The sequence below is a fragment of the Crinia signifera genome, chromosome 9 (genome assembly GCF_055691185.1).
Source record: "Crinia signifera chromosome 9, ASM5569118v1, whole genome shotgun sequence".
Lineage (NCBI taxonomy): Eukaryota > Metazoa > Chordata > Amphibia > Anura > Myobatrachidae > Crinia > Crinia signifera.
The window spans coordinates 74,620,329-74,645,718 of NC_139225.1; the positions used below are offsets into that span (position 1 = coordinate 74,620,329).

At 45.7% G+C, this 25,390-nt stretch overlaps 2 protein-coding genes across 2 annotated transcripts in view; one reads left to right on the plus strand and one right to left on the minus strand.

Moving 5' to 3' along the window:
- The window catches only part of UPRT (uracil phosphoribosyltransferase homolog), a 41,869-nt gene extending 28,618 nt beyond the window's left edge, over positions 1-13,251 (minus strand). Inside the window, exons 1-3 of the mRNA XM_083159248.1 lie at positions 12,784-13,251; positions 5,322-5,364; positions 4,749-4,818 (exon numbers count right to left, since the gene is read on the minus strand). Coding sequence (XP_083015374.1) covers positions 4,749-4,818; positions 5,322-5,364; positions 12,784-13,001 — 331 coding nt within the window. The 5' untranslated portion in view covers positions 13,002-13,251. The remainder of the gene's footprint in view (positions 1-4,748; positions 4,819-5,321; positions 5,365-12,783) is intronic.
- The window catches only part of ABCB7 (ATP binding cassette subfamily B member 7), a 135,811-nt gene continuing 123,598 nt past the window's right edge, over positions 13,178-25,390 (plus strand). Inside the window, exon 1 of the mRNA XM_083159247.1 lies at positions 13,178-13,525. Within this exon, the coding sequence (XP_083015373.1) occupies positions 13,382-13,525 (144 nt within the window). The 5' untranslated portion in view covers positions 13,178-13,381. The remainder of the gene's footprint in view (positions 13,526-25,390) is intronic.

Consider the following 25,390-nt stretch of genomic DNA (forward strand, 5'->3'; position numbering starts at 1 on the left):
CCGCTGACGGTAAACTGGGACGCTCGCACATCCCAGTAACATGTAGTGTCTGCTCGTCAGCAGTGGCGGTCTGGTGTGTGCCGGCACTGGACGAGCGGCGCTACATCTGTACATACAACATTTAGGCATGCTGCAGATCATTTAAAACAGTAGAAACTGCTTGAGCTTCCAATTTGCATACCATTGTGAAGAAGATGTATTTTAAAGGAGAAAAAGTGCACCAATGACATGGAAATTACATGACCTATTTTAAGAGATCAAAAGTATATATTGGATTTTTAAGGTTGTAAGTTAAGTTTGAGCATTGGGGCCTCCTATTGTATGTAACAAAAATCTGGTTACTTACTGTATATCATTCAGTGTACTGGGGGGAAAACTTTGTATATTCTTACTTAGGATTACCGCACACCTGAGTTATACTATTAAACTGATTGAGCATCTACCAATATGTATTTCTTTGCAAAAAATATGTACAATGTTTATGTGTTGTAAATTTGCTGTAATTGTGTACTTGTAACTGATGTACATAAAAAATAAAAATAAAAGCTCTATTTATGTCTGATGTTATAGAGCAGTTTGGGTGAGACTTTCTAACTCAGTTACCATTACAACCCTGCCTGCAACGGTTATACTATAGAACGCATTCCGGTTGGCCACTTCCTAGTTTAAAATACTGTGAAAAGTCTAAACAGATTTGCATTTGGGGTGTTAAAGACACATGCCATTACACTGGCCAAGCTCTGTGAAACACTCAGACTTCGCATATAAGGAGGAAATGACAACAGGATGCCTAAAGGCATGGAACGCATACATCACTTCCGCTTCCGGTGAGAGACTGATAGCGGAAGTGTAAGGACGGCAGAGACGTGATGCGATTTGATACACCTGCGGTAAACTGTCATTTTGGATATCCCAGACTGGACTGCGCTGGCTTAATGATTTGTAGTGGGGTCAATTAGATGCTAGGAATTCCACACATTTATTATTACTTCTTACCTAGGTAAGTCCTATCACATATAATTTCCCCTATCGCTTTTACTATCACTTTAATTTCACACTAATGTGATGCCATGGGGTGGTTCTGCTGGGCTGGCCTGGGGGGCCCTGTGCCCTGGACCTGTCCCAGAGTAGTGTTAGGGACTTGTCCTATTGAGGTAACCTGGTCGCGGTGGACAAGCCCATACTAATGGCCATTACTATGCTAATAACCTCAAATGCAATATAGCAAGATATTAAAAGGTCTAGCATATATATTTAGTGTGCACCTGCAAACTCCTCCTCCTGCTTGCTGCACTACAAGTCTCAGCAGGTAGCACCTCATATGTCCAGGGTGTGCAGTTTAGGGCCCCTCCCCCTATGTACCATTACAACCCTGCCTGCAACGGTTATACCATAGAACGCATTCCGGTTGGCCACTTCCTAGTTTAAAATACTGTGAAAAGTCTAAACAGATTTGCATTTGGGGTGTTAAAGACACATGCCATTACACTGGCCAAGCTCTGTGAAACACACAGACTTCGCATATAAGGAGGAAATGACAACAGGATGCCTAAAGGCATGGAATGCATACATCACTTCCGCTTCCGGTGAGAGACTGATAGCGGAAGTGTAAGGACGGCAGAGAAGTGATGCGATTTGATACACCTGCGGTAAACTGCCATTTTGGATATCCCAGACTGGACTGCGCTGACTTAATGATTTGTAGTGTGGTCAATTAGATGCTAGGAATTCCATGTCTGGAAATAGGTTATCCCCATTTGGGGTATAAATATTGGAACAGGTCACGTCTCTCCATATGCCTTGAAAAAGAAACCACCTGGTTTTGAAACACGTTGGCCGTGGAGACACTGTATTCAACACTGGACTTGCACTGGACTAAAGGCTCCGGGGACGCCTGGGTACAAAACCATTTGCCTTATTTGTCTGCAAATCTCTGTAGACAATGGGCTATACTCCGTAATAAAATCGCATCGCACAGAGTTTATAGTGCTGTGCGATGTGATGTCCATATTAAGTGCACAGGAGTGCTTATACAATGAAATATCGCATGGGATCGGAGGGCACCATAGACAGCGTGCGATGCAATGCGATATTTCATTGTAGAAGCACCCATGCGATGAGATGTGTGCTTACAATTGAAAGCACCTATGGGATTGTTTTGCGTCACCTCCAGTATCAACGTCACCCCAAAGCGTGGCGAGCACAGCGAGCCCCGCGTGGGGCAGCGGAACATGTCCTCCGACCTTTTCATACCCCCACTATCCACGTCGGCGTGGAGTTGATTTTATAAAGTGCGGCGAGCACAGCGAGCCCTGCGAGGGGACGTGGATTACTTTACATGTATTCCGCTTGCCACGCTTCAGGCTCGGTGTCTTGCTGCGCTCGCCACACTTTATAAAATCAGCTCCATGCTGACGTGGATAGTGGGGGTATGAAAAGGTCGGTGGACGCGTTCCCCGCGCTCGCCACACCACTGGATAGTGGTGGTGTGTTTGAAACACATTCACACCTGCAATATCATACAGCTGACACAGTAATGACATAATGACAACATGTGTTAACTAAGAACGGTAATTTACTTAAATAATTAAAAAGCATAATGATAATAAGAACAATGAATGAAGTTGAAACAGTAAAACATTAATTAATTAATCAGTTAATCATCCTTAGGGAGGAGCGTAAGTGCTCGCAGGATGCAATCAAATGGGTTATCCCCACCCAATATCTTTCTCCACATAAACTCCTGCAAAAAGGATTGGAGCATGTGGCGTGCTGTGCCTCTTTGACGCTTATTGCGCCATTTGCATGCACCCCAAAGTCTCTCCACATTCTGGGTATGAACCCCTGTGGATGGGTCTATGAAATTGAAACAATGATTTACTTGGGCGTGCAGATAACCTGCAAGTTCCAGCTGTTCAGTGCTGTACGCCCTCCAGCAGTCCGTGTAAATAGTGGTGCCTGGCTCTATATTGTCAATTATAGCCGCCATCAAAGTGCTGGCATCGCGTCTGGGCACCATGGTGAGTAACAATGTCCAGTTTCCCTACAAATTCCCCCAAAAATCCACTGCTGCAATAACATATTGCCGACATTGCTCTTCCTCTTCACAAACAAACTCTCATCGACCTCCGCGATGTGGCCTGGACCGCCGATACGGTGCTGTGGCTGCGCCATGAGGTCCATCGTGCAAGCCTCCCGCATCCATCTGTTATACAAAACAGCTGTCTTTTCCGATATGTCCAGCTGTTGCTGACAGTAGTATATGGATGTCAGCTCCATGAATAGATAAAGCGCACCAAGGTCACAAAGGATAAGCGGCACCCTGGAAACCAGTGGGCCGCTCTGAGACTCACCTTGAGCCTCACCTTGAAGGAAGTCGATAGCCTCCTCCTCCGTCTGAGGCAAGCTAAACATATTAATGGATGCAGCCATTTCATAAACTTTTGAGTTCACCATCAGCTCTGAGGGATGCTTCCACTCCTGTCCGAAAATCACCTCAGAATGATTTCTGAGAGGATCTGACAGGGGGCGGGAATGGGAGCGGTACTGAATGCGATTTCACTACGGTCGCGTACGTAAGGAAACAAGTACCGCCAACGTTGCTATGATCGATCCTCAAAATATCCGCTAAAAATGCCAGCACCGCTCACAGCGACTGTTCTTTTAGTATAAATACAAATACAGCCAGGTTAATTAAGGTTTAGTTAAAGGTTGCACCCAAAAAAAGAACAGTCGCTGTGAGCGGCACTGGCATTTTTGAGGATCCCTCACAGCAACGTTGGCACTCAAAGGGTTAATAACAGTTTGCTTGCCAACTTTCACACCTATTTTGACAAATTCCCTTGGCACTCAAAGGGTTAAGAGCACCCATGCCACTTGTGCCCATCTGTACATTCCTCCTATAGTTTGTTACTATGCCTTCTTGTTAAGAAACTAACAAAATAAACATTTTATGCTCAAGGAATCTAAGTAGTTGGATGACTCATTTGGTGGCGGATATGCATGGTGCTACCATTTTACTATAGGAAGTTTATTATTCCATTGTAATATACATTTGATAATTATGAAGGAGTTGCGCAGTGATAAGACCATTTTATCGTTGAAGATTTGTGAGCCAACTCCACAACTTTATCTTTAAAGTTTTATGCTGGTACACATTGGAGCGATATCTCCCCGATATGTCACCTCCAGCTGAACTGGAGTGACATATCAGTTGTATTGTACAGTGGCCCTTATTCAGTTCTGATCACAGTACAAATTTGTCATCAAAATGGGCAAAACCATTTGCACTGCAGGTGGGGCAGATGTAACATGTATAGAGAGTTAGATTTGTGTAAGTTATTTTGGATCTGTGCAGGGTAAATACTGGCTGCATTATTTTTACACTGCAATTTAGATTTCAGTTTCAACACACCCCACCCAAATGTAACTCTCTGCACGTTACATCTGCCCCACATGGTTTTGCCCATTTTGAGAACAAATTTGTACTGTGATCAGATCTGAATAAGGGCCAGCGTGTAAGGCCAGAATGCACGCTCCCGCTTTAGATATCGTTGGGCCAGGTGGGCTTCATGGCCAACAAAAAAATATCACATGCAGCAATGCACAAGGTAATTAAGCACTTTCATTACATCATTCTCATGTGTAGCGTTAGAACAATAGTCTCCATGTACAATTAGCTCCAGTGTGTACCCAGCTGTAGTCACCTCCATGACAGAGTAAGAAAAGTTCAGACATGATAATCTTACCAGTGGGTGTAGTAACAGTACATTCTGTATACGGCAGTTGATTTAGACCTTCCTCAACAACCAACCGTATCTGTCATAACAAGAAGAGAATAATGTAAGGTCAGAAGAACTAGGTCTTTTTATAATATATAAAAAAGTTGCTATTGCTGAAGGTTTATATAGAAATATGCTTACAGATGTCCTGGGATCCAGAGGCATGAATCATTTTTTTTACAGGAACAGAGGGGGAGGGTTTACACACATGCTCTAGGTTTACAGAGATTACATTACAGTCATCTATGACATCTTAAAAGTTGTAATGCTGCCTTGTGGTATACATACTACACTGTGGGTAATTTACCATGCCTTACAACAGGGATGGGAAACTCTTGGCCATCCAGCTGTTGTTGAACTACACATCCCAGCATGCCCTGCTACAGTTTACGATTTAGAAATGCTAAAACGTTTTTAGAGCATGCTGGGATGCATAGTTCAACAATAGCTGGAGGACTAAAGGTTCCCCATCCCTGCCTTACAATAATGTATGTTACATGCACTGATCAATAGAATAAACACTATATTTAATATACATACCAATCGATCTGCAGAAAATACAAAATCCCCTCGGCTTGTGGTCCTGTGCAAAACAAAAATGAAAAAGATGATGCAGGAATTTTAAATGGTTTGCATAAGTGGATCAGAAATAAATATAATTAACAATGTATTATATTATACCACATTGAAGGAAATTGTGGAATAACACTGAAAGCCAGAAACACACAAAGAAGGCCGGCCCTATTACGTGAGCCAGGAATCTAAAAGGGAGCTGTACTGTATATGTCTATTATAAGCAGACCTGAGATCCTTACAGAAAGTCATCCTTTAACAAAGCGGATCACATGGGAGGGTATATAATGCTGCTTTTACGTTGAACTAGCGCCCGGTTCCACAAATAGATGGAATTCGCATTCCATTTATTCAATCTTTTTCCTTTTTTTTTTATCCAATTTGCCTGTACCTTAAATGCAGCATGTAACATTAAGTGGTTTAATTATACCACTTTCACACCGCAAATGCCGGGTCGCACCCGGGATTAGGACACGGGTCCCATCCCCAGAGTGACACGGCATTTGTTGTCTGAAAGCTCCCCATCCCACATGGCTTATTGCTGGGATGGTGACAACACACAGGGGCGTAGCTGAGCGGCGGCGCGTCACCGGGGCCTTGGTAGGAGGCAGCACTTGGAGCTGACAGTGCTGCCTCCTCCGTACTGTGAACGGGACCTGGGTCACTCGACCCAGGCTACCTGTTCACACTGCACTTGACACGGGTCAGAGCCATGTTCAACCCCAGTCATTACCAGGTTTGAACTCCCGTGTTGCCTGACCCGAGATGGCCCTTAGGACACAGCAATAACCCGGGTCTAGAGTGCGGTCTGATAGCGGTATTATTAATGCTTGGAGAGATACATGGAGAGAGCTTCTGGTTGTTACTTTATCTCTCAATTTTATCTCTGTCCAAGCTTAGTAAAATAAATTAATATTAAGCGGTATTTATATCACATGTACCATGAATGGTGGGATGTATTAACAACGCCCTGCCGCGATGCCAGCGTATATGTACTAACATATGCAGCTAGCATCGCGGTGCGGTGACGGAGGCCCCTCCGCGATACCTGTGATGTGGTATGCGGGGAGTCTCCGTCATCTCCTGGGCTCTGTGGCGGTCCCCGGCGTCTCCTCCTCCCCCTGCAGCCGGTCCCCAGCTGTGACATGCTGCTGGGGGAGGAGGAGCAGCACAGAGGACGGGGAGGGGGGTCTGCATCTGCGGCGTGCGACAGAAGCCCAAGGTGGCGATACCCTGCCTTGCGAAGACGGACGGATCTTAGCACATTAGAAAATGCAGTAAAAGCCCAGAAAATGGGTGTTTTACTGCATTTTACCCTTAGTACATCCCGCCCATGGTGATATGTGTGTTAGGCGCGATTTGAGATATACAATGTGTGCAATGCAATTTGAACTTTATACACTGTACTATTTGAACTACATAAGGTTTGGACGAATACAGTACATATAGCATTTGATTAGCTACACAGAGTGTTATTTGAAGTAGACACGAAGTAGTACGAAAATACCTACCTGCACATACTATTATTCCTTGCGATATGGACTACACGGGAGCATGCATCACAAGGCAAAATAAACACAGTGCGATTTAAAGTAGACGTGGTGTGGGTTGAACAAAAAAGTTCAAATCACATGCCAGAATCGCACAATGCATGGGCACCTTTAGCATCATTCAAAGAACAGAGCAGATAAAAGGTAAAAAAGAAATTTATATATATTTTTTTTTTTACACATTTGATGGTGCCCATACACTGTGCATCGCATCTAGTTCCAAATGCATGCTATGCGATCTAGTCCAAAAAATACATGCTGCAAATACTTTTCATACCTTGCGATATGATGTTTGCAGGAGCGCGCATCGCAAGGTAAAATAGCACCATGTGCTGGCACCTTCATTTCTATATAGTGTTCCCGCTAGGCTGTTTTAGCGGGGAGCTGAACCCTGCCCGATTTTTAAAGGGCAAAATGTGCCGTGCCCCACTAGCAGCGCCCCGCTAAAACAGCCTCACGGGGAATCCTAGCGTCGCCGTAGACGGCGATGCTTGGCACGTCCCTGGCAGGACTTCGGAGGGGCCGGGCCCGCCCCCTTTGGTGACGGCGGCGGCGGCCCGGGCGCGCCCCCTTTGGTGACGGCCGGGGACCGCACCCAGCTGTGATGGCGGCGGGCCCGGTCCGCCCCCCTGCCACCTGTAAATGCTAGAATAAACACTATCTATATACAACGAAGCAAAAACACCTAACAATTATAAAATAAAACAAAATAAATAGTTTAGCATACAAAAAGTTTGATTGCAGTTGACAATAGTACACAGATCGCTAATGAAATCTGCATTTAAAAAGTCACGATATCTGCTTACAGAATTACATGTAATTCTGCCTGTTAATCTCATCACTAAGCAGGAGTAGGTGGCAACAGCTGCTGCAATTAGAACTACTTAGCACACTGCAATATCAGCTGTTCCGTTTTATATCGAAGTTATATTAAATGAAAAAAGTCATGGAATAGATGAGCAAACTAGACATACGTGTACAGCAGTGTTTTTCAACCACTGTGCTGTGGCACACTAGTGTGCCTTGAGCTGTTCTCAAGTGTGCCCCCAGATCTAGAGATGCCCAAACCAGTTTAACTGTTATTTACTGGTATCTTATTTTCATGTAAAGGGCCAATTTATTTTATTTTTGTTACCCGTGGGGACCAGTGTGATTGTTTTTTATATGGAGGCCAATAGGTTTGTTTTTTTTCCTGTTCAGGCCAATGTGTTTTGCGCTGTGGGGATCTCATGGTGTGCCATGGCAATTTTAAAATATCTTATTTAGTGTGCCGCAAGGTAAAAAGGTTGAAAAATCACTGGTGTACAGGATAATAACTAGTGTTCATTCTAGCACCAGCCATCTTTGAAAACCCATGCAGTTCCTCTTCCCTGCCTGGAGTGTCGCTGTCTGCTGTGATGTTTCTAGCACAGGTCTGGTATGCATATCAGTGCTGATATACAGACCACACTGTGCTGGAAGCACTACAGCAGACAGCGACACCCCAGGCAGGGCAGAGGAACTGCATGGGTTTTCAAAGATGGCGGGTGCTAGAATGAAAACTAATAACTAGTGTCAGACAACATATTCAAATTCTTTGCCATTGCTAATGTACCAAAAAAGGAGCAAGGTTGTATTAATCATTGTATACCACTAGAACTGCCACAATTACCTGAATAGATCTCTTTTCTTCTTAAATATATTTTTATTATTAGCAAGTATTAGGATAATATCAGTCTCTCACACCTCCTTATAGAAGTTAAAGAAGAACCAGCCAAGTGTGCCCTATGGAAATTGAACTTCCAACAAAACAATTGAGATTCAGATTGTAATACCACTAGGGTTGGCATGGCAACTATATTTTATTGACACCTCAGGTCTGTATTGCCTAATACCATTTTCCACTGCCGCAATAACTTGGATGTTTGATGGGTCTAACCAGGCCACAGCTTGGTATAAAAAAAAGTCCTTGAAAAATAACTCAGGTTGAGTAACCTGTGAATAATTCAACCCTGGTAACAGTAAAGTGATCATAACCAGCTTGACATTGGTGTCTCATCGGAAAAGGGCTAAACCAGGAAAAAGAGATGCGGGAATCCAACCCGGCTATCTTGCGGGGTTGGTTCCAGGGAAGTACCCTTATCATCCAATCTTGCTCCATCACTAGCAAAACTGCTTACAGTCAGGTATGCTTAACGAGCATTATTTTTATTTTTTTGTGGGGGGGGGGGGGGGGGTGGGAGGGTGCTGTCTGAAGCATTTACAAGGGTTAACTGGAGAACACTGATGACTATTTCCTGACATAGCATGCTCTGGGGCTGAGGCTGCTCATATCAAAGACAATTAGGGGAGAGCAACATAGCTAATTTTACTGTGCACCCCTATGGGAATGTGATGCAGGGCCATAATTTGGCGTGTGCCAGCGGGGTGGGCGCATTCGCTGGCACACACCTAGTCTGACTTTTCCCACCATGGACAGCACGTCTCCCAGCAGGCAGATCCTCAGGTAGTCAGTCACAGCGCAGCCTGAGGGGAAGGGGGGATGACACCTGAAGGGAAGGGGGGAGGGGCAGGGCTGACACCTGAGGGGAAGGAGCACACTACCCTGTGGGCAATGTGTGCATAGGCGGCCCTAGCCCTGTGGAAATTGTGTCTACCTATACCTGGTACAATGGGGCAGATTTATTAAGACTTAACAAGAGATAAATGCAAGGGAGATAAGGAGAGATAAACATCCAGCCAATCAGCTACTTACTGACTTTTTTCAAACACAGCCTTTAACATGGCAGTTAGCAGGTGATTGGCTGGACGTTTATCTCTTGTTAAAGCTTAATACATCTGCCCCAATTTGTCTTACAGGCCCCATACACTACTGCGTCTTATCTAAAGTTCAATTCGCATCAATGTCCCCTGGCAGCTCCTACGGAGTCATTCCATGAGATTCATTGCTTGATGTACTATTTTTTACATGCAATTTTGCTCAAGTAAAAGTACTCCAGGGGAGCTGTAGGGGGAGTTCAAGGGAAATTGGATGCTAAAAAGCACCCGCGAGTGTCTAGTCCCAGCATTGATGTAAGGTAAGACGACTTATGCTACAGTCATGATTTGCCACGTTACAAATATTCCCAGGGCACATGGCCAGCATCTCAACATAATCAAACTGCCCTTAATAATGTGGAATTTAATTTCCAACCAAGAGCTTATTACAGGAAGAATTGGTTTACATTCATCATCACATATGTATCTAAACTATAGATATGGTCAGTGTAGAACAGTGGTTCTCAAACTGTGGGTCCTGACCTTCTCAGCATGGGGTCACGACTCCATGTTGCTGACCATCAGGCTGATGACTTTTCTAAGCTCAGTCAATGATTCTGAAAGATCTGTTGAATTGTCTGTTACTTCAGACTCCTCACATCAGTGTGTGCCTCCACAATGCTGCCATGTATGTGCTGTCTGCTGACTACACGTGATATGATGACCTTCTTCAGTAACTTGTTGGTGTCTCGTAATTATTTTTATTGTCTGATGGGGTCCCAGAGCACCCCTGGTGTAGAACAATGGTTTGAAGGATAATGTGGTGCTATTATAAGTGGAGGTTCAAGTGTCTGAGCAAAGATTTATCTAACCTTATGGATATGGTCAGAATTACTGGATGAGGGAGATCCATAACTATATCAGATATTAGGTGACCTGCTGTATAAGATAAAGAGAAATGTTGCTTTTATCAAAAATGGTCCACAGCTGAGAACAGAGTTGTCAGTGCCCAATGCTTGACAGTACACAGATCAAGGGGAAACAATGAATCTCTCTGTGTAGGGTTAATACTTCCTATCTAGTGTGGCTGCTGCCAACACTACAACTTTACGCAAAGTTAAGCCGTGTACACACGGCAGCAATCGGGGCTGTTATCGCTGGGAATATGGTCGCTGGCGACCATACTGCCAGTGATGGGAGTGTGCCCCGGGTGCGCGCTCCTGTTTTCAGTCCTGTTCTAATCGCAGGAGCTTGCTCCGCCGGCAGAAGTTTCTTTTTATCAGCGACCATCTCTGGTCCCCGATGAAAAGGGGGCATTGAGCGATATATCGCTTGGTGCTTACCACGCATATCCCGTGTGTATGCATCTTTACTAATCACCAGTTATAGCAATTGGTAAGCACCAAAAACCCCTTCAGCGGAATTACCACACACCTGAGCATAACCTACGTAGTGCAGCATGAGCGGACACGGCATATTACCTGCATACAGATGTGTCCACATACATCTTGGCTTTTTTCTCAATTTGTCACAACATGTAAAATACGGCTTAGCTGTTTTTCCAAATGTAGCAAGTGGATGGATTCTGAAAATTGTTTGCAGCAGTAGAATTGTATTGTATTGTATAAAGTAATAGATTAGAGGTGGAAATTTTTAGAAAAATCATAAAGCGTAACTTTTGCAGAGTCCAAGGAGTGTCAAATTGTGCGGACGCATCTGTATACAGGGTTTATATTTTAGTGATTCAAAATTTGCAGAAGACACCACAGTCACTAATTGAGGAAGGGGATGAGACCGCATACAGAAGGGAGGTGGAGCGACTAACCAAATGGTGCGCCACGAACAACCTCGACCTGAACCCCACCAAAACAGTTGAAATGGTGGTTGACTTCAGAAGGAAACCGAACATCGTGGCCCCACAGGTTGAGACCTGCACATTTCTGGGCACAAAAATATCCCGTAACATTTGCGGGAAAAATATCCCGCAAATGGGGCCCCAACATAAACACCACAGCCAAGAAGGCCCAGCAGCAGCTATTCTTTCTGAGACAACTGACGAAATTCGGCATCCCACAAGAGCAAATGCGTATCTTCAACAGGCAATCGTGGAATCTGTCCTTTGCTCCTCGATCACAATTTGGTATGGAGGGGCACATGAGTCAGACAAACGCAGACTGCAAAGGGTGGTGGAGACAGCAGAGCAGATCATTGGTGCTGGCCTCCCCCCCCCATACAGGAACTACACTCAGCTAGGGTAAAGCAGCGCATGCAAAAGATCACGGCAGACAAGCTCCACCCTGGACACAACCTATTTGTCATTCTCCCATCGGGTAGACGCTTTAGGTCGATCCCTGCAAAGTCATCCAGATCCGCGAGAAGCTTCTTTCCGACAGCTATCCGCCATTTAACCATGTACGACAAACTAACGCTTACTGAAACGTCCACCTATGCGCGTCTAACTATGCTTATCATTGAAATGTAATAACCCCCACTGTATGTATGGAAAAAAGTTGAAATGTCTTGTATGTCCTGCCTCCCCTTGTGTCCCTTGCTTGTAGCTGCTCTGTAATCCGCAAAAAAATTCCTAGTATACGCGAGTATACATGGCCAATAAAGTTGATTCTGGTACTGATTTATTAGACAACCAATCTCCTAGAGATACTTTCCCCTACCCTAAAAAATCCCTGTGACATAAGCGAACAAAATAGATCCAACAGGACATGTAAATGTGACTGACACTCTATGGATGCATATATGTACAGGCTAGTCTAACAGAAACCTATATATATGCGTTTATTTTGCTGACAAAATAAATATACATGGAATGGGATAGGTGTGACGTACGAGGTCAGCGCCTGTCACTGTGTACAGCTGGTGTATTTAACCTGTTATTGGTGCCATGTGCGTGTTGTCCCTGTAATTTCGCCCTTCTGTGCTGTGCGGCCACCTCCGGCTGCTTCTCACCAGTACTAAATAGTACTGGCTGACAGCCATGAGGCGACGGGTCACCCACATGGCTCCCCGTGTGTGCAGAGCACCGTGGTCACTCCCCAGCAGGGCGCTGTGCCCTTATCTGTACCGGTAATACACGGGGCACCCAATGCATGTATATATAATAATGACCAGGAGTCCGGTGCGCTCACCTGTCCCGGATGATGGTCTGCAACTCTCGGATCTGATCGTTCATGGGCAGCAGCTTGAGCTGAGGTCCCACCTGGTGCTGCTCATCCCCCGGCCCCTCCAGATCCGGGCTCCTGCTGCCTTCGCTTTCCTTGTCCTGCTCGTTGCTGCTCCCGCTGCCATCGGCAAAGCGGATCTGCCGGTGTGCGGGCTCCTGCTGCTCTACCGGCATGTCTTCCATAAACACGCCGGCCGGCACCGTGCAGTTACTGTGGCTCTCGCGAGGCTCCTCTGCTCTGCAGCGTTGCTGGTTGGTCGCCGCTAATGCCAATCACAGGCCGTGGCCCCCGAATAACACTGTCATTGGACTACCGGGGAGTGGACCATGGATTATACCAGAGCAGTAGCAGTTCTGCAGCAGCGCTTCCCCTCCGTTACTAGCCCCATCCTCTGGGGGCAGTAGAGCGGTAACGAGGGTCACATGTCGGGGGAGGGGCTTTCTGTGCATCTGTTTGCTTGGCTACAGTGTGGTGTGACTATCCGGCCTCCTCTCTATGGTGCCGGAGGACTGACAGTCCCCCAGCCCTCCTCCTTGCTGCTGCTGGCCCCGTGATCAGGGACATGGCGCTGCTCATGGTGCTCAATGTGTCCCGAAGGAGGAGGCCGGTGTCACCCTGGGAGCTCAAAAGGCCACTCAGCTACTGGTGTTTGGGGGACGGAAGGCTCAAGGCGAGGAGGTGCCGGAGCAGTGTGGAGCAGAGACAGGTGACTGGTGGGGTAATGTGGCGAATAACGTGGGCACGGGGGTGACAGGAGGGGGCGGGTATGCCGGCACAGGCAGCGGGATGACAGGTGAAAGTACAGCACTGTGTATGCAGACGTGGGGACCCGCTGCCTTATTGCTCTGTGTCTCCCACTTCCCTGCATTGATGTCACAGCGTGCCCCTCACACACTGCCGGGGAGCATGATGCTGAAGTTCGCTTCTTATTCCAGTCCAACTTATTCACTTCTTATTCAAGCTCCAGCTTCAGCTAATTGAGCCTTTTCCAGGGCGCCCGGGTCACAGGGAGCACCTGCAGGGACAGTGTATGACTCGGGTGGCCAAACTTGAGTTCTACCCACAGTTTATGTATTGGAGACTACCTGTGGATCGGTAGAATTTTAATTGGGAATAAATGCACCACATAATTGAAAATCTGACAGTAATGTCTTAAGGTGCCCATGCACTGAGGCGATTTGGTCCGATTTTGGCAGATTGCGACCAATCGGACCGTTAAATCAGACTAAATCGCCGCTCCCTGACATGCCGTCGGGTCCGATGCGCGGCCCCGTGTGTATCTGACCCGACCGGGTGGTCGGACCTGCTGCCCATCCTGGGACCTTCCTCCTGGCGGTGAGGTAAGCAGGGACGCATGCGATCCATTACAACGGATCGCATGCGTCCCTGCCGCCGGGAAGGTCCTGGCCGCTTGCCAGGGTATCGGGTGTCCAAACACTGCTCGAGACGTCGCAGCACTGTATGGGCACCTTTACACCTGCGCATCACCTAGGTTGCCTGGAAGATGTGGACTGTTTGTAGATCCTGAGGACTGGTTGGGCCTCCCCTGGTGTGTGGTGTCAGTGCTGTAACTTAACACACACTTGGGTGAAAACATCAGTGGGACTCCTATGGGCCAGGAGTCATTCCCTGTTACTCATAGGAGGTTCTAGGACAGGTGTATATTGTGCCATTGCAGGGCTTACTTGGCATGTTTGATGTCAAGCAGGAATCTGACACTGTATGAAAATGTCAGTGGTCAGAGTGGGGGAGAGAGAGTGTACATAGTCAAAATCGCATGCAGATTTCACAGTTTTTTTACCTTTCGATCCCGATGCACGCTCCTGTGACAGCACAAATCAAAAACCCAGATAGACAGGGCAGCAATGACTATATAGTGCAAATCTAATGCTGATTGTATGAATTGTATGTTAAAAGTACAGAGATAGCAAAGATTGCATAAGTTGCATAGCAGGGGAATCTCACCGTGTGTACACACAGCTATGGTGATCTCTACATGTCCTGTATTTCATCAGGCCACTGCTGATGAGAAGCAGCATTGGCAGTGTAAATGATTGCCGCTTTAAAAAAACTGGAAATTTCTTACCAAATCTCTCACTTTCTGAATCTCTCATCCTATTAAATTTCACCCAATATGTAATATCAGTACTTTAAGTTGTTTGTATGGGCAGTCTGTTGGCCTCCCCTACACTTGTTGCAGGGGCAGACCTCACAGCTTGTCCGGGACCGGTTTTTACATAGTCCCGGTGCAAGCTCAAATGCAGTAGCCAGTAGCCATACGCGCCGGAATGGAGCTACATTTTAATAACTCTGATGGGCTCCCTCTAGTGGCTGCTGGCGGCAATAACATTTGAATGTAGTCCTACTGTATGTATTCTCTGTAATACTGTAAATTAAAATAATGGATTTTAAGGAATTTTCACCTAATTGTAAAATTTGGATGATCCATTATCTTTAATAGACGAAAGACCAGATATTTAGGGAATGGATGACCTGATCAAATCAATGTCCGATCTTGGATTTTAGATATATTAATAATAAAGACTCTTTCTGAGTATTAATCTACTTCATAATTGTTAGAGATGGTAGCTGAACCATGTCTTAATTCTGATAGAAGTTCCCAAAATGGGTTCCAGCTATGTATCCAAGGTAAAATAGCATTCAGGAAACAATCACTAATGGGGACATTCCTGTTTTTTAAGGTCATGCCTTTACATATTGATGGATAAGGTCTCTTACAAATGGAGCACAGCTACTACTTTGTGGAGCAATCAGATATATGCTGCCCAGCAAGAGGGAAATCTCGCCTTGTGCAAGCCTGCAATTAGCTGCAAATCCATTGGCTCCTCGTGTCAAATGAGTTTACCACTGTGTACAGTCTGCGCATAGTCCAAGGCTTGGTGGCTACCATAGAATCGGGCAGGAGCTGATATCACATGTCTTACCTTCAAACGCCTAGGCACGCCAGTGTTTTCACTGACACTCAAAGAAAATGTTTGAATGATCCCCACAAATCCTGGCTTTCTGTCAATCAACTTGCGTACGGCCAGCCATTTAAAAAAAAATCTGAATTTTATCGTGGGAGCGCACATCATTAATTGGTTGTTGCGTACTATAAACCATATGCAGGCACAGTCAAATTTGCAGCTGTACAATCAGGTCTGAAGAACCACCACAGACTGTGAATGTGATAGTATTTTATTTATTTTTAGCTCCTGGAGCAGCTTAAGGACCTAGAATTTTTTGGGTGTCCAAGAGCCAACCTTTTGATAAAGGATATTCAGGTCTAATTCAGGGAACCTTTGGCCCTCCAGCTTTTGTTGAACTACGCAATGCATCCCAACATGGCCTGCAACAGTTTTAGCCTGGCCACATAGCAAAGCTGTAGCAGGGCATGCTGGCATGTGTAGTTTAACCACAGCTAGAGGGTCAAAGGTTTCCCCATCCCTGCTCTAAACAATAATTTTTAGGGAATATGGTGCAAATGGAAACCTCGTTTTCCAGTCAAAGTGATAGAGCGAACTGCAGTTCTAAAACCCTTGAAGAAAGCACGGTCTCTAGTCCCTAAAGGCTTGTAAGGATTCATTCAGTTAATGATACAGCAGTAGCATGCACAAATCATCACGGGGGGACGAAAGGTCCTTGACGATGAGTAAACTTTACATATCCTGTCTTGGGCAGAGGTTGGAGTTTCAGCAATCTGCAGTTTTTATTCCAGGAATAAAGTATTGAAAGTTGGAAAGTCACCAGTCCATTCTTTCATGGGAATAGACTCTTCATCCAAAATGTTGTCTGTTTATGATGTGGGGGTCAGCCAGAGATAGATATTTTTGCATCTCTTTAACAACACGAATCCAGGTTGCAAAATCAGGAATCCACTATCATATGTAATATGTATTGTATAAGCTTCAGCAGGGGGCTAAACGGGGGTAATTGAATATCCCAGCTCTGAGACGATTACCTCCTATCAATGATCAAGGGTAATGATACAGGCCTTGGAGAGAAACCTATTCATCATTCCTGTAAAGCAGGCATGGCCAGACTGTGGACCTCCAGCTGTTGTGAAACTACACATCCCAGCATGCCTTGCCATAGTTTTAGCATTCCCTAATAGCAAAACTGTAGCAAGGCATGATGGGATTAGTAGTTTCACAACAGCTGGAGGGCCATAGTTTGGACATGCCTGCTGTAAAGATACCCTATTGCACTACAATGTTGCTCTTCCTGGATTGAAAGTAAGTTACACCGGACCGATTGGTTCCATAAACTCTGACTGTGTTTTTTCACATTAAATTCACCAGCTCCGCTTTTTTTTTTTTAAATCCAGTGTTAGTGTTCCTTGGCTAGGGCAAGAAACAGAGACTTTGAGGGAAATTTACTATGGTGGTTTTTGAAATCCCATTGGGTTGCATATTACTGATTTACTAAACTTCATACAATGATTTGGTTTCATGGGAAGCGCCTGTGTACTAAATTTATATATTGACCTGTATTAGTTGTTATTTATTTATGAGGTACCACTTGGGTTCTCTATCAACAATGGGGGTTATTCAGAGTTTATTGCTATTTTGCGAATTTGCATTCCTATTGCTTATCGAATGACTGCACACGCGCAAGGCCAAATAGTGGAAAAAATAGCTAAAATATCTAATCGTAATCACTTCGGAATTTGACTGACAAGAAGTTGGGGTTTGGGGGTGGTTACCTGATGTTTTCATCTGAAAAAACGCAGCCCTTTCCAGTAGTTTTAAGGGATGGTCTGTGACGTCAGCGCTGACCTCCATCAGCATGTCTCTGTCCGGCAGTTGTGGAAGGGTCAGACTTACATTTGTACAAACTGGGAAAATCATTTGACGATAAGTGAATTGATTATGGATGTTCGACAGGATACCAGAATGCAAAATTTTCGCAGTTCACTCGCAGATTTACATAGGGTGGGTTTTTACTCTGTCTGGGTTGTGGCTAATCATTAGCAGTCATTTGCCTATTTGCAGATGAGCAATCAGGTTTGAATTAGGCCCAAAGTAAATAAACAAATTATCTAAACAAGAAAACAGCGACTTGCAGTACCAGATGATTACAGGGTTTATAAACCTTTCTTGATCAGTGGTCAGAACATTAATTGGTACTTGTGTAGTTTCACAGCGGCCGGCTACGCTGCGTTGTCAGTGTAGCCGGCGCCGTGAAACTACAGGAAGCAGCACTGGGAGCAAGGTGGTGGGTGTTGTGGTTTATACTTACCCTCCTCCTGGTTCAGTCCCCTTCCTCCGGCATTCGCGGCGGACGCTGTACGTAGTGCCGCTGGCGGCACATCACATGGTTTCCCTGCTCCCTCAGCAGCACTACGCTATTTGTGTACAGCATCCCCCGTGAATGCCGGAGGAGGGGGACTGAACGCTGCCGTCGGGGAGTGACCATGGATCACAGTAGGATTCAGCGGGAAAGCGGTGCCCATGGATTACAGCCTGGTGTCAGCGGGGAATGACGGAGTAAGGTAAGTATAGACCTGCCATTTCACCCCCACCATCCACGTCATATCCCCACCATCCACGTCATATCCCCACCATCCACGTTGGCATGAGTTGATTTTATAAAGTGAGGCAAGCCACCGAGAGAAACCAGAGTGCACGGAGGAAACCCATGCAAGTATGAGGAGAATATACAAACTCTGCACAGTTAGGGCCGTGATGGGAATCAAACCCATGACCTCAGTGCTGTGTTATCCTAACCATTACACCATCCGTGCTGTCCTAACATAACATTGAAATGAGCGGCAGGGTGGCAGAGCCAAGGGTTAGGAGCCCTTGTAGGGAGTATGGAGTAGGTGCTGACCATCTCAGTATGGGGTCAAGACTCCATGTTGCCGACATTCGGGCTAATGACTGATCTTTCAGCAAGGAGAGTGATATGTGTTGATGGTATAGGCCCTTGATGGCTAACCTTGACACACCAGATGTTGTTTAACTATACATCCCAGCATGCCCTGCTTCAGTCAATTTGCTACATGTTGAGATGAGCAAGATCCCGGTTCTAGGTTATACACAGATTGTGAAAATTCGATGACGAGTGAGTTGCAAATGGATTTGCAGCTATGGGCAGATTGAGGTGACTTTTGTAAGCCAATCTAAGCCATTGCATAGGGCAGGTTTTCACTTTGGGGGGTGGCGCCTATCTGATTGCAGGGCTCTGCAATTTCACAGAGCAGCAATCAGGTCTGGCCCCAGGATCGGTGGTTCTGTAAAGCAACAAAGGATCAAGAGTGGGAAGGAGGACAGACTTTATGGAGTCATGGGGACAGAGGAAAAATCAACACCCACTGCCTCCTTGTCACATTAGCTGTCACTTTGCTTGTTTTGTGCCTCTGCAATGCTACTGTGCATGTGTTGTCTGCTGACTACACATGTGACGGCCATTCTGCAGTAACTTTCTGTGGTCCTTCAATATTTTGTCAAATCAGGGCAAGGAGTTCAAATCAATAACTTCATTCAGCATCCAGTTCACATGTCAATTTGGTATTTCACAGTCTATTCGGTTACGACTGAAGATCAAAATCAATGTTTGCTGAATCTTTTTTGCTATATACAGTGTGTGTTTGTATAAAATAATGTTAGACAAAAATATAGAAGCCTCGCAAAAGAATCATTTTTGCCTTGTCTAGGATTGCCATTTGCTTGCAAGGTGGCCTGGATTCTCTTTGGAATTGGCAAAAAAATCCCAGATGGTCCACAATGGCATCTTATGTCATTATTCATGCAAAACTTGTTCAAATTCCTGGATCAATGTTTGAGGCAGATAGCATGATCAAACCCTGTTTCCAAAACCAATAAGATGCGGTTTGATATGGAACTCCAGCTAAAGGGAGGATAGACACCTCATCTTCATTCTCTGAAAACCATTATTGGATGACACCCACTGTATGTGATCATCTGTGCACGGATGACACCTACCAGAAAAGATGTCTGCACCGTGGAGTGCACTTGATCGGCCAAAATGTCTACATAATTCTGGTCAGTGACTGAACCGTGCAGTGTAAAAATGGGGCTGGCAGAATACCATGATATGGCTACCCAAATCATCACAGACCCTCGACGATGTTTCGCTCTTGGCACCAAATAGTCCTTTTTGTAGGATAAGTTCTGTCTTCTCAACACGTGAACTTTTTCTGCGGTTGGGAACAGACTGAAGAATGATTCATTCACCAAGATGCTTTTGCACGGCAGGCCACAATTTATTTGCGTTAAACCCAAGCTATGCTTCTTGGCTTTTGCCCGGTTTACCTGCAGTTACTTGTGGAGTTCCTTCCTCACTGTTCTCAGAGACACAGGATGTGTAACATGGGAATTCAGCTCAGCATTCACCTTTTCAATGGTAGTCTTTTGAATCTTGGCCAAAAACATTTTCAATGCTCTTCTGTCTCTGGCGCTCAGTTTACACTTTGGTCCATGCTGGTGTTCAGCTGATGATGTTTGCCTGAAACTGTATATGCCGACATTACCTTTTACCTACAGCTTCACGTGATATCCCAAATAAATTGGCTACTCGGGTCACAGACGCATGCAATGAGGGGGGTGGGGGGGATGATCTGCCCACTCTGAAAGTCTATGTGCTTAGACATGATTCACTTAACCCCTGCACATAACATTGTCAACTGAGACCTTCAACCACCTTGCAGGTTTCCCCTCATCACAAACTACTGTGGTGCCATATTGAAAATGCACATCTGGTTCACTCATGCCGCCACCGTGCTATTTCCATATTTGTCTTCACTCCTGCATGTATGTATGTATGTATACAAATAAAAAAAAAAAACATTTTGTTCAGTTTGTGAACAAGGGACGGTTAGGATGTTGTAAAACAGCAATGAAGAAAAGGGCCTGGTGACTGATGGGGGTCATACAAATTGTCTACAGAGTATTTGATGTATCTGTGGCCCCAGTTTTCAGTTTTAATGAATCCTAGCTTCAGGAGACCTGCTGAATGATAAACTCTTTGGCTTTTCCTTTTAAAGAAAAATAAAGTGTAAATGTAAATAGTCATTTTTATATTAACTACCCGAAATTGGCTTATTAAAAGAAGGAAACAAGATCTCCTCTCACTAAAATACTATTTAGCAAACGAAGTGGAACCACATAATGTTCTACTTCCTGCACATCATTACAAAAGGAGGAAATAATAACTCCCATGGATACATTAAAGGGGTCTTGACTGACCATGTGTTAGGATAATTGAGGAATAACACAGTCTGTGATCCCGCTTTCAAACCTTAATTTCTTTAGTAATAGTAACCAGCAGGGGATCCGAGGCCAAGGCTTCTGAGATGCATTGCGTGCTACAATAAAACAAATTTGATCTTTCCTCGAGGGTTGCATGCAGCTACTGTGAGGGTTGCACTGAAGCTCTCTGTCCACAGAGGAGCTGGGCAATGTGGAGCGTGAAAACCAAGCATCATGAACAAAATACAGTGTTTAAGAAATAATCCGTTATCACAAGACGTATGATCTCCTGTTAACCCAAATAGCTTAATACACATGAAGGACTAAACCATAAAAATTCTGTCCCTAAGTTCATTGAATCATCAAATTACTTGATTGTAATCCTTCTTTTGGCGTCTATTCTTGTCACCCCATTTTAACCAGCTTCAGTAAGCTTAATTATAAGTGTTCATGGCTGCCTCTTTTATACCGCGTTTCCCCGATTTTAAGCCCTCTCCCGAAAATAAGACCTCCCCCAGATTTGGGCTGCTGCTCCAATATAAGCCCTCCCCCGAAAATAAGACCTCTCCAAATACATAAATGGTGTCGGTATGGTGTGCAGTGGCTTCTACTAAAGCCACTTCTCCCTTGCTCGCGGTCCCAGTCATGCTTTGCGAGCCGCGCATGACGTCATCGCGCAGATCACGCGGCTGCAGAACGGAGTTCTGTGGCGCAGTTCTGTGCTGTGTGTCCCGTTACCCGGATTCAGTAAGTTTATTTGATTAGCACTGGGGGCATGTTAATTAAGGAACACTGGGGGCATGTTAAGGAGCTCTGGGGGCATGTTAAGGAGCTCTGGGGGCATGTTAAATAAGGAGCTCTGGGGGCATGTTACAGTAATTAAGGAACACTGGGGGCATGTTAAGGATTTCTGGCACCTGTTTTAGGACATTTGCTGTCAAGGTCTATTAAAATAAGCCCTCCCCCGAAAATAAGACCTATGGTCTTTTTTGAGGGTTAAAAAAAAAATAAGACAGTGTCTTATTATCGGGGAAACACGGTAGTTCTCAGGTTGGGTATTGAATCCCAAGAAGATAATGACAGCTTCCAGGCAAGTATTTTACCCCCTACCCTTAACTGTCCCCTCCCGCTGTCTAACCCCAACTCAGAATCTCATACCTTGGTGCCCAACTGCATTCTCAGTGTCAGGATTCCATTGTCAAGATTTTGACAACCTGAATCTCGGACCCCACGATACTGACTGCATACAGTGTCTTCACTCCAACAGCATATCCTTGGCATACACCAAGATTAGTTTGAATGCAAAGGCTGTCTACCAGCAGTAATGAAATCTGATAAATGTTCAGATGACTGGCTTATGTATTAGACCATGTACAGTATATAAAGGCAGAGATGTACAGCAGTCATAATTTCCTGTCTTTCAGGTTTTCATTTACTACATATACAGTACATGTAATTTTTATTTTCAATGGGCGATAGTTGTACCTCAGAGGTTTGTAATCTGACCCTAGGAATAGGATGCTCCTCTCCTTCTATAACATATGTGATACAGTTAGCATTATATGATAAGGATTACTCAGACTAGCAGTTTTCTTATTCGGTTGATGCCTTTATACTATTAGTCCTTACCACAGGATTTTAATGGGATTATTGAAGCACAACTCTGGAGCATTGCAGGCATGTCATAGAGCAGGGGTCCTCAAACTACGGCCCGCGGGCCAAGTGCGGCCAGCTGAGGACATTTATATGACCCGCCAGACTTCCTGCATCTTTAAATACAAACACAGCCGCTGCCTGTTTTTATTCCACCAAAAAGATGGCCATGGGAGGGCTGCGCGCATGCCCGATTGCACGCAGCTCGTCCCATGGACCTTTTTCTCCCATCCATGGGCAGGACTGCCCACCTACATGCGGTATGTCGGGCTGCTTCCGTTCCTGCCATACACCAGGCTCCGCGGCTAAGCAGCCCCGACGCTGGGCTGTATGTCTGGCGGGCTGCAGCAGGAGGTAGGAAAGAAGAAAGCTCCCTGATACCCCCCCCCCCCTTCAACATGAAGATGCGCTGATATACAGAAGTCGAGGAATGGTGCGCGGCCACATAAAAAACCCGCACACCACTTCCTCAGTGCATCGGTGCAACCCCTCCCTCATGTTTTCCGGTGGCCACTGGCTGCTGCTGGCCTGGGTAGCCTTGGCAGAACAGCGCCAGGCTGGTAGTATGTGCTGGCATGTATTCCTCCATGCTGTGGGCAGGTGAGGCAGAAAGGTCTGCAGCTGCGGCGGGGGAGCTGTGTAATTAACTAGAGATGGTACACGCAGCTCCCGGCCACTGCTTGTGATCCTAGACATGAGCAATCGCTGGGGTGGGAGACTGAAAAAGGCAGCAGTGCTGTTTCTGCTGGGAATGCAATGAGCATTTAACCCTTGGGGTATAAGCATGTAAACACCCTGTATAGGCAGATAATAAGATATATGCAGTGTGCATAGGAATTTGTTCATAGTTTTTGTTTTTACTATAGTCCGGCCCTCCAACAGTCTGAGGGACAGTGAACTGGCTCCCTGTTTAAAAAGTTTGAGGACCCCTGTCATAGAGAATGCAGACAATATAATTTTATGATTTATCTTATCGAATTTGGGTGTGGTATGGTGCAGGGGGATCCAGACGGTCAGTATCCCAACTGCCGGTGCGCCGACAGGGGGGCAAGCGCAAAGAAGCCCCTAGTGTGCTTGCTGCGCTCGCCACACTGGGGGCTCAGTGACTCGCTACGCTCGCCACAGGTTCTATTCTCCCTCTATGGGGGTCATGGACCCCCACAAGGGAGAATAGCCCCTGTGAGTCGGGATCACCCCTGTCGGAGCGTCATCCAGCACCCCCTAATTCCACCACAAAAATGTAAAATCCCCAAAGACACCCAAGTCTGGTTTTAAATTTACACAGGATTTTATACATTGATTTGGTTGTCTGTTTGGTAAACTTTACTATAGAGGATCTCAAATTTCCATACTGGGGTCGATTATACATAACAACATGGCTGACAATTATCAGAAGAATAAATGTTTTCATACCTAGTCTACTGGTTTGTTAATATGCTACCGCCATGAGGTGGCCCAGAGGTCTATATTAAGATTCCTGTCCTGCTAGGAGTAAGCCATCAGTCTATTTCATCTGTGGTGTTCTGCGTTCCTAATACCCCTTTCCCACTGCATCTCTTAAACGGTAATTTTTTTTTTGCCTTTTTTAAATGGGTAGAGCTGCAGTGTGAAAGCTCCAGGCCCGTTTAACAAATACCAGGGGGGCGCAGGCCAGGTACTAGGGAATGGGTGGTATTTCTGGTGAATTACCGTTTTTGTACCTTTCAAAACGGGTTCAATGTGAAAGGTACAAAAATGGTAATTAACCAGTAATATACCGTTTACAACATGGAGTGTGAAAGGGGTTTATAGGCCCATACACACTTGACGATTTTCAGCTGAAAATTGCTTAGTGTGTATGGGTCAACGATCCCCGACTAGCGATGATGCGCGCTCCCGCATCATCGCTAGTAAGGTGGTTCATCTGCTGGTTTTACCAGCAGATGCAGCGATGATGGATGGTTTGTTATCCATCATCGCTGTGTGTGTACGGCCGCCAGGCTGAAAGATTAGCCACTTTCAGCCCGGCAGACCGCCCTGCTCCCTCCCCCTGCTCCATACTCACCCGACGTCCACCGCGCTGGTCTCCCGGCATCGTCCTCCATGTTCAGCCGCCCGTGGCTTGCAGCTGACGCCCCGCCCCCTCCTCCGTCCTGCTCCCCCCGCCTGCCGTCCACCGCTGGTCCCTCAGCACTGTCCTCGGGGCTGGCATGTTAAACTTCAGCTGCCCGGGGCTTGCTGCTGACGCCCCGTCCCCCTCCACACGGAGCACCACTCGCCACCAATGTTTGCTATTTTTAAGCCAGTAATATATATATTGCTGCCATGTGCCAGCAATGTATATATTACTGGCACCACTGGGTACCAATGAAATGCTTATGCCAGTAGTATATACATTGCTGGCACATGCCAGCAATGTATATATTACTGGCACTGCTGGCCACCAATGTTATTAATAACCCACTGCCCACCAATGTAATATACAGTATAAGCCAGTAATGTATACATTGCTGGCACATGCCAGGAATGTATATATAACTGGCACCACTGCCCACCAACGTTATGTATTAGCCAGTAGTGTATACATTGCTGGCACATGCCAGCAATGTATATATAACTGGCACTACTGCCCACCAACGCAATGTATAAGCCAGGGGGAAGGGGGTGAAGCGGCCACCGCCAAGTGGGGGGGGAGGCTTGATGCGGCTGCCCCCCTGAGTCCAGGG